Raw genomic sequence first — 19,916 nt, forward strand, 5'->3', positions numbered from 1 at the left:
GAGAACTCCTTTTCCAAGGCTTGGTGCCTCCTGGTAGCCTGTTTATCAACCTGTTTAGATGTTTTGGCGGTAGAGCGGCTCTTATGGGTCGCTTTACCAGTGCCCTCCGGACCAGGAGTACCTGATGAGGAAGGCGGGGCACTCATTGAGGAAAGAGAAGTTTCCTCCATTTTCCTACAACCTTGAAACACAAAAGGGGGCTTCCGTTGTCAGGAAAATGCCAAACACTGGGCAAGGACAGACGGACTGCAGGGACGCCTGGAACCCAGGTATAAACCCGGTTGGATAAGGACAGGTACGCTGCTGGGGGCACCTGGAATCCAAGGGAGAAAATAAGTACGAATAAGGACAGACACTCTATAAGGGGAGCCTGGAATTCGTACTGAAAATACTGTGGATAAGAACAGACACGCTTATGGGGAGTCTGGAATCCCAGTACAGTGCCAATCAATCTGTGCCAATTAATCAATACCAAATGAAGACCAGGAGACACCAAATTTCCAAGACTAAGGAAGGGAACTGCCTCAAAATGCAGAAAGAGTAACACAAAATGGCGGCCTCACTAAGATGGCGGCCTACCTACAGGAATATGATTACCCAGAAAGACCACCCTTGTAGAAGGGGAGAACTTGTGTGTCAATCAGGAAAAACTGTGTTAGTTCTCAATTCAGATCACTTCTTCACACTGAAAAGGTAAATTCAATTATTCTGGAAGAATTGAGGTCTCAAAATGGCCGCCGCGGCCTATGCAAGGCCCACGAGGCTCAAAATGGCGTCGTCGACGCAGGCCGGGGCCGGGGAACCGGTTTCACTCCCCCCCCTCACACTGAGAAACCTCGCACGCCGATCAGCAACGAACGGAGGAATCGGGGAAAAACAACTTTATTCGGTCCCCTAGGACCGTCGAAGTCGCCGATCGAAAGGAGACCAAGCGCGCGCGCACACACCTCCGCGATCGAAAAAAAGTAAATAAATTGGAAATACCCCCGACGATCGCTCCAAAAGGACCGCAGCCGCAGCCCCGTGAAGGAAATAACGTCGTCGAAGCTAATCCAGGGATCTCCCCCCCTTTGCTCAGCGCTAAACGCGCCCGAAGTAACGGAGCCGCAGCCGCGGACTCCGAGAAGGTTAGACTCAGAAAAAGACACCAGCCGATGTCTTCCTAACGGAGTGAGGCCGAATCGCCTCCCGGACTCGCCCCTTCCCGTTTAATCAACCCACGGAGCCGCAGCCGCAAGCTCCAGTGGGCTCGAGGTAATCTGAGACCAACAGCCGTTGGTCTCCTTCCTGGGAAAAAGCAGTCCCGTTCGATTCCCTGCAGGCCCAACTCAATTTGAGAAACGAACCGAGAGACTAACAGCCGTTAGTCTCTTTGTGAACACCCACAGGGATTGTTGAGGGGAAAATAGAGAAAGAACCGAATTAGGTGCAAGCACAGTTGAAAATTTTTTAGATTTTTTAATTGGGAGGGGAATGGAGATCCACCAAAGACTGTACCTGCCTAGAGCCAAACTTGCAACGTCTGTCCTGGGCAAGATCAAGTCAAAGACTGGAGATCACGATCCAGGACGGGCGTGGCAACTTTGGCTGACTTGATCTGATTGGGCAGGAATACAGTCTACTACCCAATGGTGGAGTCTCCATCTCAGTGCTGGAGAANAAGGGCGAACATTTTTCCCAGAAAAATAACCATCCATTTCTAGGAATGTTTGCCTTTTCTCACACCTGTTTGGCAAAGCAGTTATGACAGTCCAGTGTTTGGTGCTATTTTTTAATTCAGTTAAAAATGTCTTCAGAGAATGAGCTGAGCAAATTTCTGAAAACACACTGACACATAACTAAACCCGAGCAAAAGAAATGGCAATAAATGCAAAGGCCGGATTGATTGGCCATAGATACTGTATATTATTAATTAAAGCTTATTCAAAACATTTCCTGAATAATGGACATTTAGCCTAGCATCCAGTTGTATATTCCATCAATGAAAGCAATTTCCTCTGACATAACAGAAATGATTTTTCTTCCACCAGCAGTTCCATTTCCTACTCTCAAAATGTGCTTTGGAGAATCCACTCTCTGAAAACTAATTGGTTTGGTTGTACATGAAAAACTGAATCTATGAAGCTAACCCAAAGTATCTAAAGCACTACTGGATTCCATTCATACATATCATTCCATTCATGAAGCCAATTTCCATCAAAATGCCTAAAGGCAGAATGTAATTTCAGTACCAGTGAAGCAATATTCCACCCCCCTCCACTTCTTCCAAACTCCCAGCTCAGTTCAAATTTATAGTATTAACCAGGATGAATATTTGAATGAGATACACTCTCTCTCCCTCTTTCTCTCTCATTGTTGCAATGGACTTGCTATGAATTTTCCAAAGCACCAGAAAGAAAGACAAGAAACAATGGATGGAAACTAATCAAGGTGAGAAGCAACCTGGAATTAAGAAGAAGCTACCTAACAGTGAGAAACAATCAACCAGTAGAACAGTTTGCCTTCAGAAGTTGTGGGTGCTTCATCACTGGAGGTTTTTAAGAAGTGATTGGACTGCCACTTGTCTAAAATAGTATAGGGTCTCCTCCTGCTTGAGCAAGGGATTGGACTAGAAGACCTCCAAGGTCCCTTCCAACTCTATTCTGACTTTCTGACCTTCTGAATATAAAATGGGAAAAACTAAGCAGATAACTTGCCTGTTCATTCTTGGTAAGCCTGGTTTTATTATGAATATCCGATGTAACTAAATTGAACCCATGTCTCTCGGACAGAATTCTTAACAGCAAAACCACAGTCCGGCTCCCACATTTTCCAACTCTGTTGTATACCACCTGGCTTGGGAATGGAAGGACCTAGGCAGAAAAGATAAAAAGGTGTTAGCTTTCTCATTTGGAAATATTTAAGTGCAAAAAATGATTTTGTTTTGACCCGAGACTGAAATTTTGTAAAATGAGTACTTCAGATGCAAAAGAAATCCAAAAGTTTGAAATATTAAAAAAGCAGAAAATATTTATTTTTTTCTCATTCTAGAATAATAACACTCTTGGATTTTTATATCAAAGATGGGAAATCTTTGATATAAATATTTATATATTTATATAAGTATTGTGCGGCATTTATATCTTTATATAACTATTGTGCGGCATCACAATACTAGCAAAATTATTCTGAAGGAAGGCTCTAGTTCACAGATTATTTATGTCACAATGATTTAACATTAAGTTCCTATCATACTCTTAAATACTTTTCAGTGTGCTAAAAATAAAGTTCAATTTCCCTTACTTAGTCTGATTGCACTTTTCAATTCATGGAGAACTATTATCTGCATATTCTCTCTTTGTAATTTAAGACAGAATACTAAATATATATTTATGTTTTATTTCTTGTAAACCTAATGTCTTAAAATGTCACAAACCATTCAGGATTATATACCTTTCTAGGAAATTATCTTATTATGTCTTGACTATGATGAATTGGTGAACTAATATTAATCCAAGAACGTCAAACAGTAAACACAGGCATTTCTTATTTGAATGGCTGTATTAAGTAATGACTTGTTGAATAAGGTTTCATATATGTTTACATATCTTCAAGCACAAAAATTGTAATGGATTCATACATACTTTTAACTCTTAATGACTAAACATTAACCACATATATACATAAATATGTTAAACCTAATAAAACTAGACAGGTACAACATGTTTTCTATTGTTTGAAGTCATCTTTCTATTGTCTGAAGTCAGCTTATTCACTAAAGCAGATTTTCTATATTTTGCATTTCCCTTTAAAATCACATTAATACAGTTTCTATCAAGCATACGAATAGGTAAATATAGTTTTTTTTCAAAGAAAATTGGCCTTTTGAAAATCATAGTTTTCCTTTACTATTAAATTTACTTTTTTAAAATTCTGAATTATTTCAGCTCAATTTTGTCCACCACCTGAGACTAAATGTCACATGGCTATATCTACTTTTCATCTTTGAGAGTCGCAACAGAAAATATTATTTATTCATGGATATTATTTATTCATGTATAATTGCATATTTTAAAATGCTCTGATAGATATACCCACCCATTATAATTTATCTCAATAGTCTCCAATAACCAAGGTATATACAGGTAATTCTTGTCTTATGAGCACAATAAAATCTAGAATTTAGTTGTATATTGTTTATAGTCGTAAGTTGAGGGACCATGTGACTGGACTCAATTTTACAACTGTTTTTAGAATAATCATAAAGTGATGGATGGCAGTCAGTATAGTGGCAAAGAACTGGCATAATATATTAATAATAGCTAGTCCCATTAAGCAAACTAGCTGCTATTTTTTGAACTAACTAAAAGTTTCCAAATCATTTCCAAAAGGGCCCCACTCATAACACATTACAATAATCTAGCTGAGATGATACCAGAGAGTGAGTAAATGTTGTAAGGCTTTCTCTGTCCAGGTAAGATCGGAGTAAGTAAATTAGCAATGCCTTGATAAAAGGCATTCTATGCCAATGAAGCCACCTGGCTTCTACTATCAGTGGTGATCCTGCTCCTTAGAGAAAGTGAGGACCCCTACAGGACAGGTAGAGCATCACTCAGTTGTCCAGATCAACTTGAACAATATCACTCTTGAACAATATCCCGATCTTGCTTGCATTGTTGCAGACTTATTTTCTGTACAAGGAGGGGAGAATCTTTATTTTCTTATGGCACCATCTCACCTGGTTAAAATGCTTTTGCACATTTTAATTTAATGAGTTCTTAAGTTTTAAAAATAAACAGTATGAACTTTCAAGAAATGAACTGTGAAGTTTTAATGCTGCTCCATAAGTAATATATACTTTGTAGTAGTTTAAACAAAATTAAACAGATTAAATTTAAATATAGTTATTGCTAAATAAACTTTACATTATATCCAAGCCAGAACAGTCCCAAAGGTGCTTTTTTTCAAAAGATAACTGGATATTCTTAGGGGGTTTTTTTCTTTGAAAATGTTTTGCTTCTCGTCCAAGAAACTTCTTCAGTTCTGAACTGAAGAAACTTCTTGGATGAGAAGTGAAATATTTTCAAAGGAAAAAAAAAACCCAAGAAAGTTCAGTTGCCTTTTGAAAAAAGCACCTTTGGGACAACCATGACCTGGATAGTTGAGAATCTCCATAGACAAGCAGGAACAAGAACATAGAGTTGCACTTAGGTTCATGTGCTCCTTGATGGGGCTGCTTCTGTTTATCCTCTCATTTAAATTCAATGAAACAGGTTAATCTTAACTATTTACCGCAGAGATGTCTATTATAGTGCCCATACAAATACACTGCGCTTAATCATGTTCCTCACTTTATTTCTAAAAGATATTTTTGAAAGAACAACAATAAATAGGGAGTTATCATCCTATAAAGCAGCCTTTCTCAATCTTTTGGGGTTTTTTTTTTGCTTGTGGTCCCTTCTGACCTTGGTTTTCTCCACTGGCCTCCCATCCAGGTCCCATTACCAGATATAGACATGGGGCAGTAACTGTGTTTTCTGGAGTCAATAAGAAATATTTGCAGTATAATATACTTCTCGCTTCTCTGACCCCCTCCTTTTCTGTGTTCCATGTGCCGTGGACTCCCTATTACATGTTTTTCACTTGTGGCCCCCTTTAAATATCAAAGAGCCCCCAGGGGGCCATATAGCCCCCAGCTGAGAATTGCTACTATGAAGAACCAACTTCTACATTATTTTTACTTCAAAGAAAGCCCTAGGGCTCAAACAGGCATTTATTGATAATACTAATAAAATAATAAATAAATACTAATAAAGGTGGTATATAACTAAAATGCACTGGAAATATTTTTATTGGAAGAACAAACAGGATGCATCTTGTGGTAAGATGAGGGCAGAGAGTAATCACACCAGCGTGCTTTCTAGTAGGAGGACTTTGAGTGAATGGCAAGGCCCTCCAGGCAGTCATTTTGTGCTAAGATCACAAAATTCTCAAATCCCTAAATGTGACCAAAAATAAAAAAGAAATGCCCACTCAAACAATGGGAAAATCAATTTGATTGTTTCAAAAACTCGTAGCCTAAAAATGATGAAGTTGTTGGATTTAAATTCAATTCTGTGGAAGTTTATGTGTGGCACTGTGCTGGAGGAGCAAAGTTTATCATTGATTTAATTTCCAGCCCAATTTTCTGTAAGACAACTTATAACAGTAAAAAATACAAATACAAACAAAAAAAACAAAGAATTAAAATTAGACATTGGAATTAACTAGCAATTAAAATGTTGGCAGAAGAGATGTGTTTTTAACCATCTTCCTGAAATTGTAGGAGTGGAAAGTAAGCCTATTTCCCAAAAAGGACGCTTCATAGCTGGGAGCTGCACTGGAAAAACTCCTTTCTCACAATATAGCCAGAAACCTGATTATACTAAATAATCAGGCTTCTGGCAGCAAGAAAGAAACCAAAGTACAGAAGCTTGCTACATCTGAAAACAGTCAACACATTTATTTGGGTAAATTACAAAGACAAATTAATGTTGAGCCAAATGTAGTTTTTGCCCATGGATAACAGGGAGAAAGATGGAGATTGTGCTGCACAGAACGTAAATAGAAGTTCTATTTCCAACATTTACAATCCTTACAGATTATCATCATCTAGAATCAACTCTCATTTTCCTTGATAGGAGAGATGAAAAACTCTCATCTGGGAAGAGATCTTTAAAGTCCTCATCTACAAAATACTCTCTCCTGGACTTTTATATAACCTGCAAGACCCCAGAAGAATGTTTATTTGAACACACTTTCTTATCACTTTATCTTACACCAACAAACTTTTTTTTCATGTCCCTTGGTCAGTAGCCCAACAAAGTACGTAGAAAAGCCAAAAAACAAAATACTGAGCACAAAATACTGAGCACCTGAAGGCAGGACAAGAAACAATAGATGGAAACTAATCAAGGTAAAATCCAACATAGAACTAAGAAGAAATTTTCTGACAGTTTGAACAATTAATCAGTGGAAAGACTTGCCTCCAGAAGTTGTGGGTGCTCCAACACTGGAGGTTTTTAAGAAGAGATTGGACAACATTTGTCTGAAATAGTAATATAAGGTTTCTTGCTTGAGCAGGGGATTGGACTAGATACAGGGGTAGGCAACCTCGGCTCTTTTATGACTCATGGATTTCAACTCCCAGAATTCCTATGCTGACTCAGGAATTCTGGGAGTTGAAGTCCATGAGTCATAAAAGAGCCAAGGTTGCCTACCCCTGGACTAGAAGGTCCTTTCCAACTCTGTTATTTGGTTATTATCTTGAGACTCTAAATTAAGTATTACGTTTTCCTGCTTTGAATGTGAAGTGATCGTTTCAAATATTGAAGCAAACCATAGATGAGATTAGGACAAATGGTCCCAGAGTTATGTCTCTCCATTCTGTAAAATTTCTGACTCTCAATTCTCTCAGTCAGCCACTTGAGGTCAAGCAGGTTCATTAAGAGCCAAAATTACACTGCACTGAGCACACTGCCTTGACAACCATCCAGTCTTGGCTTCTTCACCCACTTCTAAACTTGTACAGATGTTTACTGACCTCTTTAAGCTTTCCCCAAAGACTTTACCATTGCAATAAAAATGCTTCATCAGATGAATCTCCCTTGTACTCAAGGATGCATATTTCTCCCAAGCTTATCTACTTTTATATTCCTGGCTAATTCACCTCAATTGAACTATGAGGGTATGGCAGGTTCCCGTTTTATAATAAAAATACACAAATATGTATACTTGTATGCATATATAAATATGTATATATGTATGTGCTGTCTCAGATTTCAGTAAATAAAAACTTATATAACAAAATTTTAAACCCATTATATTTGCAGGAAATAAATGATTATTTTTATTCAAGAGTGTGGGCAAATGAACAGTAATTAAGAAGAGGACCATCTGAGCTATTAGGCAAGGAGAACCCAACTCACTTTTAAGTTTCAAAAGTGAATTAATTTAAAATTAGAGCATTTAAATTACTTTGAATTTAAAACCTCAATTGACCATAACCTGAGCTAACCAACTTCCTTGAAAAAGGAAGCTGAGTAAACAGAACTTCAAAAATAGATCAAAAGGAGCCAATATTAGGTTTGTTTTTGCTATATTAAAAGCTTCATTCAATAACAGGAAACAATTATGCAAGTAAATTCTCATAGTCTGCTCATGGGAACAGCAGAAAAGAGAGTCCAGGCACAGCACACTTTGTAGGCTAAATTGAATGTTGCTCAAACATTAGATACTGCTGGCAACTTTATTTATAAGAATAGGAAAATACTGTTGAAAATTAGTATCCTCAAATATTCAAATACCGTAAGTATCAAAAAGACTAAATATTCATAACACTTTCTACTTGCATTCCTCTAGAAAAGTAACTGGATGAAAATGCTTTGCCTTCAAAATGCCACCTCTGGCTGGAGTGTCATAGGGAATTACTCTAAAAGTAATATTCTCATAAATGTAGGCAGCCAAATCTGCTAAGTTTAGTTAGTAAAAAAATCTATATTTTATTTTACTTTAAATTGGAACAATTTTTTATTCTTCTTTTCTGGATTTTTTTAATACATGTACTGAATTGGAATTTGGACTGGATTTAAACTTTTTGCATAGGCTAAAGGATTGAAAAAGAAAAATAGCCTTTCTTCCTCTAGAGTCCTTGAATTCCTGGATATTCAGTCTAATAATTGTAAATCTCACAGCATTCCTATTCTGGTATGCAGAATACCTATTTTGATCATATAAAACAAAGATGATTCTATTATTTCTTATTTAAAACAAAATAACATCAATATTGCATGTAATGCTGACCTCAACCAAAGATATCCAATTTGCATTTACCGTACTTCTATATCCCAAAGGCTAATGAGTTATTTATAAAAATATAAAGATGGGATATAAATAAGTAAGCATTAAGTAAGTACCAAAAAAAGTAAGGTCTGGACACTGACTCTAGGCAGCACAACCTATCTATGACTCCTATTCCCAAGATATATATGTTCATACTACGTAGACATATAATCAAAACCTATGAAATCAGCAGAGAGAAAATAAAAGACAATAATTCATAAAATAAAATAGAACTAAATATAAGATCAGGATTGAAATTTAAGTTAGAATTAAATAGAAAAAATGAGTAAGGTAAACAAAATTAAAGAAAATAGATCTTTTCTGATCAAACAAAAATATTAAAACTTCTGCAGAGTTTGTCTCAGCTTCTAGAAGCAAAATGTTTTTAACTGATCTGTTAATTTATTCTTCATTTATTAAAAGCTTCTTATCATGATATTTTGTATATGGGTCTCCAAAATTTTAAAAATGACAAAATTCACAGGGTAATGGTCAAACTGGTTGTTTTGAATAACCAGGTTTCAGCACACAATAAGCTATTCTGAAACCAGAAAGGTGCATATTTCTTGGTTTCTACCAGCCTCCAAAATCCCTAACCACTTCTTTATTGGTGTCAAGAAAACTAAGATCCATTTTCCTTTATTATATTTACCTTGATAAGAATTTACATAAATACATACACATATGTACATATATACATGTACATATAAACATACGGTATATTTCCTTCTATTTTATTTTAGGAATCGTCTTTTATTTTCTGTCTGCTGATCTAGAGTTGAGATAATCACTTGATTTTTACATTGTTACAAACTGAAAGAAAAAAGTACGAAGTGAGATTAATAGTGGAAATATGTTATAGTAATATGTTGTTATTACTATTTAGAATATATGTAAGGTTTCTAATTATTATTTTTTGATTTATGATATTTACTCTATTGGCTCAAACTCTGAGCACTAGAATAGAAATGAATAATTGTGCCAGTTAAGATTGAACAGCCAAATTTGTCCTGGTTTTATTGCAATGATTTCACAGCAGTTATTAAGAAGAAAATAAATGATCTCTTTTCGAATTAACAAGTACTTTAAGGACTGAGCAATAATAGTTATTTAAAATATTTCTCGGTGTACTCATCATCAACCCTTCAAAACTAAAACAGAAATAGTAATGCTTATACTGTAGATAATATTAAGGCTGGCATAAAGCACAACTGATTTAATTGCAAACTATTTTTAAATTTGTTGATCACTACTGACCTTTTATGAAAGTAATCTTATGTATATATTATTAATAATAATAATAACAACAACAACAACAACAACAACAACAATAATAATAATAATAAAGTTGCAAGAGACCTTGGAGGTTGTCTAGTCCAACCCCCTGCTCAGGCAGGAAACCCTATACCATTTCGGACAAATGGCTGTCCAGTCTCTTCTTAAAAACTTCCAGTGTTGGAGCATTCACTGCTTCTGGAGGCAGATTGTTCCACTGGTTAATTGTTCTAACTGTCAGGAAGTTTCTCTTTAGTTCTAGGTTGCTTCTCTCCTTGATTAGTTTCCATCCATTGGACACTATATTTTTATATTGCATTCTGTCTTAATAAAGATCTCCAGTATCATAAAGCCAAATAAAATGATAGAATTAAATAATATAGCTAAAATCAAGATAATATGATTCAGATGGATTAAAACTGCTATCAGCATCAATCAGAAGAGCCAAGTTTTATCTGGTTGTTAGCCGCCCTGAGTCCGCAAGGAGAAGGGCGGGATATAAATAGAAGCAATAAATAAATAAATAAAAACAAACAAGAAAGAAAAGAGCTCAAATCAAAAACTATTAAAAGTCAAGACGAATGCAAACACTTTATCCATGTACCGAAGTATTAATTACTATACTTAATAAGGTTTTATATGAATACAATATCTAATAAAGTAATCATGAATGTCATCTAGTTCAATTATTTATTTTGAAAGGGGATATCAAAAGTGGGGAAAGTAATTAAGCTTAAATTCTTCTCTTATGGGAAATCTCTATTTCCCCTCCTGTTTTTGATAAATTCTATAAATTTATCATTTAAGGGTTATGGCAACTCCAAAGGCAATTTTCAAAATTGTTTGTACGTTTCCACATATCTTTGTTAGTGTGAAAACTCCCAACTTCAATTTTACACCCAAGTACCATACTAGAACAATTGTTTGTGCTATGCTTTCTGATGGGAAAGAAATAATACCATTACTCACCATGATTTATCATTTATAAACGACAGTGGCAGAAAAATGGAACAGCAGAACAGAATCTGGTTGAATGTAACATAATGTACAAAGCATCTCACCTTACGAGGTGGTGGCCCATGATCATCTAAGTAAGTGGAATTTCCTAGAAACAAAGAAAAAAGTAACAGAGCATTAAAGGCCTTAATATAAAATAATAATAAGAAGAAAACTGCAAATATTTATGTATTTATATCTATCAAATGTCTACACCACCCATCACACTTGTGCTATATTAAATATAACTAATTTCTATACTTAATAAGTTTTTATATGAATACAACATCTAATGTCTTTTTTTTTTTTTTAAAGTATTTGTTATGAAACCATTAGAAGGAAGTCTACCCCTCTTTCAAGACTTAAAGTAACCACATCCTTTAGAAAGCATCTCTGGCTGTTTCAGAGGCTTTCCATGGTTTTCTGTGCAGGCATAGACAATCATCAAGATCATTCCTAGAAGAACTATTTGCACTGGAACCCCTGTACACACAAAAGTGCCAACAGATGGGGAAAACCATCGCGACGTTAACACTTGAAGGAAAGATTCTTTGATCCACGCTAATGCTGTTATGACACACTCTTTTGAATTGTTTTCAGAGGCCTAAAATTGGTAAGTTGTAATCAAATCTTTAGTTTGACTAGAAGTCAACTGGTGACTGGAAAATGTTCTCTTCTTCATGCAAATTCCTAGGAGAGAGCAGGCATATTTCAACTTTCAAATGTTCTGAGTTCAAAGTGTCTTGTTTTGAGATCAGGATGGGCCATTCCAATTTCATCTGAAGCATTCTGACCTCCAGCAGTTCAGAGCTCCTCCGGTGTGATTCAAACATTGTTGGAACATTTTTGGTGTGGTCAGAACAGTCAGTTTTGTGCTAAATAAAATAGTCTAGGAAAAATTCAGAATAGCTCTCCTGCCTTTACTTATTTCCAGTGAATATTTTATTTCAAGCATTAGGGTAGAAAAGATTTTGATAGTTAAGATTGTGCTCTATACTGCAATGTCGTTTTTAAAAATGTTTCAATTGATTAAATGGTTGCTATTTAATTCACTCTACATGGTTTTTACATTTCCATTTTTTCGCAGACCATTACTTTTTTCAGAGTAATGATTTGAAAGTAATAGCACTTTATTCTGTTCCATATTTCACAGTGAGTTTTATTGTGACTAATATTTTTAGAATGTCAATTATTTAGGCAAGTGAATAACTTTTCTCAGTACAGGGAGAGGAATCCAAACCCTTGGATCCAAATATTCCAAAGCTGCATCTAGGCTAACTGTACTGAACTTAATTTGAAGAGCTTGTTTAATATGGATACAACATAAAGTTATATATACATCAAGATTTGTAAATAATAGAAACTGTTGTATAATTTAGAAGCCGGTTATAATTTAGCATTAAAGCTATTATAAATTCTATTTTTATAAATATAAAAATCAAAGCAGGCTAGAATCACCACAATATTTTAAATAGAGTCATTTTTATATCATCATAACTCAAGCAACATTCTCAATCACAGAGCTTTTGAGTGACATTTCACCAATCACATACACACACACACATTTGCTGTCTAGCACAGGGGTCTTCAAACGTGGCCCTTTTATGACTTGTGGACTTCAACTCCCAGAATTCCTCAGCCAGGCACGCTGGCTGAGGAATTCTGGGAGTTGAAGTCCACAAGTCATAAAAGGGCCACGTTTGAAAACCCCTGGTCTAGTACAACAGCTTTAAAAGGCAATCATAGTGGAATATATCACAATTAAGAAATCCTTATAATTATAAGCGTTTTAAATAGAAGGCTTAGAATGATTAGAAGGCTGTTGTGGAAATAAAGTGAGAAAGCCTTCCATGTACACCACTTGAGGTTTCAAAGAAAAAGTGATTATTAATATGATTATAAATGAAATAATCTACTGCAATGAATGTATTCAAAATGCTTCTACTGATAAGGATGTCTTAATTGTGATGTATTCCATTTTGGATTGTGCATTCTATAATGAAATTGTGGAGTCCTTGTTAGAACAGACATCTATACAACAAATTCCAACAAAATGGATACCCATGGAATTTGATCAAAAGTATTTGACCACTCAATCCACTATAGCAGGGTTTTTCAACCTTTTCACCCATTGTACCACTTTTAGGATATGGCAATATCCGAGTACCACCAGTCGCCTAGCAAGGTGTCAAAAACTTGATGAACCCCCCCCCAAAAAAGGAAAAAAGTGATAAAGTACAGGTAGTCCTTGACTTACAACAGTTCGCTTAGTGACTGTTTGAAGTTACAATGGCACTGAAAAAAGTGCCCCCCAAGGCACAGCCGAGCAAGACACCTGCCTGCCCGCCTGGCAGCGCTCTCATTCCCCTCCTCCGCTACCATTTTTCTAGGATAGTCGCGTACCACCTGCCAGGTGCCAATGTACCACAGGTGGTACCCATACCACTGGTTGAAAAGCCCTGCACTATAGCACAAGGAACACAAGCTATGAAAATGATAACATTATTATACATCAAAACATTTTGGGGACAACCAACAGACTATTAAAAACACATGGCATCACCATAGCACAAAAACCAAACTAAAACTCTTCAAAACAAGTAAAACAAAATACCCAATAGCCAAAGAAGCAAAAGACAGGACTCATCTATAACATATAGTGTAAGGATTGTAACAGTCCCTATGGAAGACAGACAGATTAGCAGAGCGGGTCCATGAACACCAACTAGCAGTCAGAAGATAGATGAAAACACATGGAGAGACTGGATCACTTTTTTCACTGGAAAATTGAGCTTCCTAAACCAAGCCAAATCCAAAAATGCTAGAGAATTCATGGAAGCTTGGCAATCAGACAAATCAGCCATCAATAAACACATAGAGATAAACCACCTTTACTCCAGTTAAACAATAACAAAGTTAAGAAGGAAACAAAAAAGACTAGAACACTTCATCTCCAGTAATCAACACCTAGATAAGCAGGGGTTAATATCAAACAAACAATCAAGTAGAAAACAATAGTCTAATCACAGAACTTCCAAGGAGAAAACCACACACCCACCAACACAGGCTGGGCAATCTACTAGATATAAACAGAGAGCAAACACCACATTCACTATCACTTATAATGTTACCTAGTTGTAATGAAGGGTAATGAAATATATGTAAGCAAATAACCAAGCTCAGACAGCATCAAGGACTCCACAGTTCAACCCCATGAGACATATATTCTCTTCTGTTAGTATAACGAAATTTTCTATTATATAATCTAAATCTGATGCAACGTTTAGACACCACAGAAAACTACCTAGGATCTCTGGAATTATATCTTAACCCCATGGTTCATGGTCATCAAAGAACAATGGATAATATAATTTAGTCAAAAAATAGTCTTGTAGACCTTTTCTTATTCTTGAGAGTCTTTGTTAGCCACAATGTCTTCTCTATTTCATCCATAATAAAGAGCAAATGTAGAATGTTATCAAGTAGATCAAGCATTCAGTCTGAATATATGGCCACATCAATTTCTGGAGCTAAATTTAAATGATTCATAGATCTCTAGCAACAGCTTTATCACGAGAGAATGATTTCTTACAGTTATGAAGACATTAAAAACTAAAGAATGCAATATGAGTACTATTTTAGTTTTGCATTTTTAATTATATATAATTATTCACTTAATAATACTATTTTACATTGCTTTCTGGGCAACCAGTCAACTTTTTGCACCATTACTTTAATTTTATTACGTTTTACAAGCTCACTAAATGAAAGAACACAAAAAAACCCAACCAACTTGATAGCGATCACATAACACACTGACAAATGTCCTCCTCTCAGCTTCAATACATGACATCAATAACTGAATCCTACTGTGATCTGATTGGCTTATTGCCAAAACAAGATGACACCTGATTGGCTCTCTAAACACTCATGCTCATTGGCTACAATCAGATGAAGGAAAGCTACCTGATATCAACCTAAGCAAGTTGTGCTTCCTTTTTCTGCTTATTTGACTATACCTTTTCATAGAATACAGTACAGATAATTGAACAAACTTTGTTGCATTACATTCTTGATTAAATTATCTTTCCATTGATATATAATTTTATGGTACTACTCCAAAAAAAAGTGGTGTTATTAGCCATCAAACCTCAAAAATACACTTTTCCCAAAAGGTTTCCACAATTTTGGCCACTACTGTATAATACTCTAAATACATTTTGAAAGTATAGTTTTTATTTATGGCTCTAAATATCCAGATTAATGAATACAAGAACTCTTAATAGCCAGGCTAAATTTATGTTAATCAATTCTCTTTCCATCACTAGCAAATGCCTAATTTACCCTAATATCCAGCTGTTAGTACACACCAGTTTTTCTTAACAATGAGAAGTCTGTCTGAAGAATCCTCTCTGTAATTAAGACACTCAACAGAAAGCTATTGATTTAAAAAGAATGTTCCTAGCATTTTTTTTATTTCATGACAAGTATTCTTTATTTCATATTAACATAAAAAAATATCTTTCTTTAGTTTAAAGAAATACATTACTGGTTATGTAAATCATGTACTAACATAACTATTACTATATTCTGACTTTAAAGATAATATAAACTGGGTATACTTGGCTTTTTGAGCAGTGTCCAATCTATTCAAATAAAGACTGCAGAATAAATCCCTTGAATTAAAAAAAATAATAAAGTGGAATACAGATTAATTAGATCTGAACTGTACTCAGCATACATCAACAATCAATAATCCAGAGCTGAAATCTGCATATCTTTTCATACATTTTATATACAAAGGCGTCCCTTATGAGATACAAACCATCATACATGATTTAATTTCTGCGTTTTTATATTTCCCAATAATAGAAATTCATGATGGTTTTTAGCCAATAACTGGTGAGTTGTGAGTTTATTTTGTTTAAGTACATGAAATAATATATTCATAAGGTAAGAGGATATGCAACAAAGGAAAATACATTTCAAAGCAATACATTTCAAATTTCCTTGGCCTTCTATCATTGAAATTAAGCTATATTTAGCACTTTGCTAACACATTAAACACTTTGCTAACACTATATTTAGAAGCTTGAAACCTTTTACAGCTGCAAAGTTACTACAGCTGCAAGGTTACTTTTTAAACAAGCACCTGCAATACTCAGCAGAGTAAAATAGCAACCTGAGAAAATGTTGATAGGTAGGCCTAGAGCCGGGGTGTCAAACTGCTGGCCTGCGGGCCGGATGCATCATGCGGAATCCGCGCCCACCCCAGTTCTGGCAAGGGGAAAAAAGTCACGATACATCGCGTCATGTCACGTGATGCGGCGAGCTTGACACCCCTGGCCTAGAGAGTAGAAATAAAAAATGAACAGTGTATCTCCAATTATATTAACATTCTATATGGTATGCCATACATAAGCTGTATGATACGCAATTCCAAAGTAAGAGTATAACAACACAGAGTTGTATGTCTGTCCAACGTTCAACTTTCCCTCCTGGTCTTGTCAGAACTAGTTAGCTGGGGAAGACGTGTATAGTTTGGCACACAGTAAGAAAATCCCCTAATCCAGCTGTGCAAAGCTTGTCGCGTCACACCCAAGAAGACTTGGGGCTGTAATTGCTGCCAAAGGTGCTTCAACAAAGTACTGAGTGAAAGGTCTGAATGCTTATGCCAGGGGTAGGCAACCTTGGCTCTTTTATGACTCGTGGACTTCAACTTCCAGAACATGGCTGGCTCAGGAATTCTGGGAGTTGAAGTCCACGAGTCATAAAAGAGCCAAGGTTGCCTACCCCTGGCTTATGCCAATGTTTTTTATTTTTAAAAAATTTACAGATATTTCTAAAATTCTGTTTTTCTTTTGTCATTATCGGGTACTAAGTGTAGATTAATAAGAAAAAAAATGAATTTCAACAACTGTAGAATCAGGATGCAGCATAACAAAACTGACCAAAGTGGTCTGAATACTTTCTGAATGCACTGTACATTATCTTCTACTATTCCATCCAGTACTTCAATATTGTTTTCTGCATGAGAAAAAAGTAATACTTCTTGCTTTCTTTGAATTTCTCAAAATCTTTATTGCTAAGAAAATAAACAAAGCAAAAATTGATTCCTCATACAGAAGTGTTTTTATGCACAAACTGCTGCTATATCAGGATCATATGTCCAAATTCCAACCCAGTGAACTTTTGTTTCTAAATCAGCAGTTGAATCAAAACATGCAAAAAACCCATCTCTCATCTATTTGGAGAAATGTTGTTCAGCTAGAAAATATTATTTCCATTTAAAATGTGATAAAATAGTTAAGTAACAACAAGACTAAAAACAATGTCACTTACTCTTGAAATGAGAAAGAGCATAAGTTGCAATAGACAAGAGCATAATAATTTTACTGTAGAAGAATTCCTTGATTTCCTAGTTTACTTTCAGCCCTACATAGTTCTAAGCATATTTATGGAAACTCATAACTTACAATTTTCATTTTGAGTTCTTACAGATTCCTGATTTTGGCACCATAAATGTTAGAGGATGTATAAATGAATTAAACAAGCTTCACATCAAAGACATCTCTAAAATGCTTTTTAAACACTCTGTTTGCCAAATGTTTGTGATGCTGTTGAATTCAGTTGTAAATTTCCTGCAGCTCATAATAATAGAAGCCTTGTTTAAAAGTACAATTTTAAGTCTTAACTAAACAAATATCTACCTATGTCGATGTTTAGTTAATTAACAATATGATTGCTTAGTAACTTTACAAATCAGTGTTGTGGTTTTAGCAAATTAATATACCAACATTTTGCGTAAGATTTAGGACCTTGCCTAGATAATATATAGTATGACATAGGAATTGTTTGTGAGACATTGTTTATTTGGGATCTGCTCAAGAAATAATACTTTATTTGGGATATTCCACATTTTCATCCTGTACTGTTAATAAAGTATTATCACTAGGAAACTACCCCTCTTTTGCCAACTAATATGACTAACAAGATTGGAGTTCTTTGGAAACATATTTCAGACCATTTATTTACTTTATTATTAGGGGAAAAATTAACCAGTATCCAACATAAATTTGAAACAAAGGAATGAGTCCTTAATCTCACTAAAGGGAAAGCTTCTCTTGCTCTAATTTGCAGCTGTAATTTATCTTCATTTCTTCATTTTTACTGTTATGTGTTTAATAATTTCAAAATCCTGAAATAAATTTTAATTTCAATATATTCTGCTGTGAAGCCTCTTAATTCTGTAATATACTTTAATATGTTATTAAACATCAAATGTTGCTTTCATCCATTTGGAATCTATTAGTCATCTGATTGTTACAGATCTGATACAAAAATTTCTATTTGCTTTTCTTCATATTGCCAGTTATCTACTTGATTTCAACAATAGTATCCAATGAATTTCATTCAATTTAGAAGTATCATTCATATGCTATATGTGTTTGTTGGAAGATTTCTACTTTCACTCCTCAGTTCTGAGGTACACAACATTAGAAAAACAATGAAAAATGAAGACTAAAATAGAGATACATTCATTTAGATTTCTCTTTTAAAAAGCATTGATTTATTCCTTATGGGTGTGTCCTTCCATGAACTAATATAGTCTGATGAGAAAAGCAGGCATTCTGTTCAAGTACTTCAAATATAAAAAAACTTCAAATATAAAAATATTTTTCAGTTGGAGAAGCCAAATTTTAAAGTGGGCGTAGCAAGTTCTTTTTTCTTATTTGGTATTTAATCCAAAATATGCTAAATGACTGGCTAAACCTTCTTCCTCTCCCTTAGAAATGTATCCACAAAGTTACAACTTTATGGCATTATCTTTTATAAAGGAAACAAATCTAAAATAAGGATTTTCCCGCAGCATCCCCTTCACCCCAGCTATACGGGAGTCAGCTCTGGAGGCATCAATGCTGCATCATGAAAATATATTTCTACAATGCCAAAAAGGAGAAGAGAAAGGAAAGGAGGAGAAGGGAGGTGAGGAAGAAGTGATAGGAATAGTCATCTCCACAGAGACGATTTCAGTTGTTTTTACATAGCTGTGAAAAGCATGGGATGTGCTCAGAATCACAAAGGAAATGGTTTGGTTCCAGTTCAATTCCAACTATGTGATATGTGATGCAAGCCAAAAAGAAATTAACCTGCTGGCAAAGGCATCACAATACACGAAGGGTGCAGAGGCCACTGTGTTTTAGTCGATCCTTTCAAAACCTTGGCAGGCAACTAAATTAAAACGTACTGTACAATTCTGTTCACTTATTTGACAGTTTCCGAATACCAAAGTCTTTTGCTACAGATTTTTAATTACATCTCTCCTATTCTTTTAAACAAAGTAAGTTTACATCATTAGTTGCTGACATGGGAAAGTTCAGCAGCTCCTTTCTTTATAAAATACAGTACAGTATCTTAAAGACCAATAAAAGCATATTTTTACACTACAAATACACTTTCAGGATTGCAACAATAAGAGGATATCAATTCACACATGTTTCTTCACTCTTCAGGAATTGCAACTTTTACATGGTAATAAGCAGATGTTAAATACAGAATTATCTTACATAATTTACATGCTCAGTAAATAAATTTCACATAATGCCTAATATTGCAAAACTAAACTTTACAAAATTGTGTTGTGTTGTCAATATTAACATCACACAGTTGAGCTCAGCATGTGTTGTACACTAAATCAAATTCAAAGAAATGCAAAAATGCCTATTATATCTACTCTATACCTGGGCAGAGACAAAAATCCAGTCTGGATTTTGGCCTGAGAAAAG

General features: G+C 35.1%; 1 protein-coding gene across 1 annotated transcript in view; it reads right to left on the reverse strand.

The window, feature by feature from the left end:
• The window catches only part of UST (uronyl 2-sulfotransferase), a 102,858-nt gene that overhangs the window by 56,357 nt on the left and 26,585 nt on the right, over window positions 1–19,916 (reverse strand). The window contains exons 2-3 of the mRNA XM_015815920.1: window positions 11,196–11,239; window positions 2,697–2,852 (exon numbers count right to left, since the gene is read on the reverse strand). Of these exons, the coding sequence (XP_015671406.1) occupies window positions 2,697–2,852; window positions 11,196–11,239 (200 nt within the window). The remainder of the gene's footprint in view (window positions 1–2,696; window positions 2,853–11,195; window positions 11,240–19,916) is intronic.

This window comes from Protobothrops mucrosquamatus, unplaced genomic scaffold, assembly GCF_001527695.2.
Source record: "Protobothrops mucrosquamatus isolate PMUCROS unplaced genomic scaffold, P.Mucros_1.0 scaffold385, whole genome shotgun sequence".
Classification (NCBI taxonomy): domain Eukaryota; kingdom Metazoa; phylum Chordata; class Lepidosauria; order Squamata; family Viperidae; genus Protobothrops; species Protobothrops mucrosquamatus.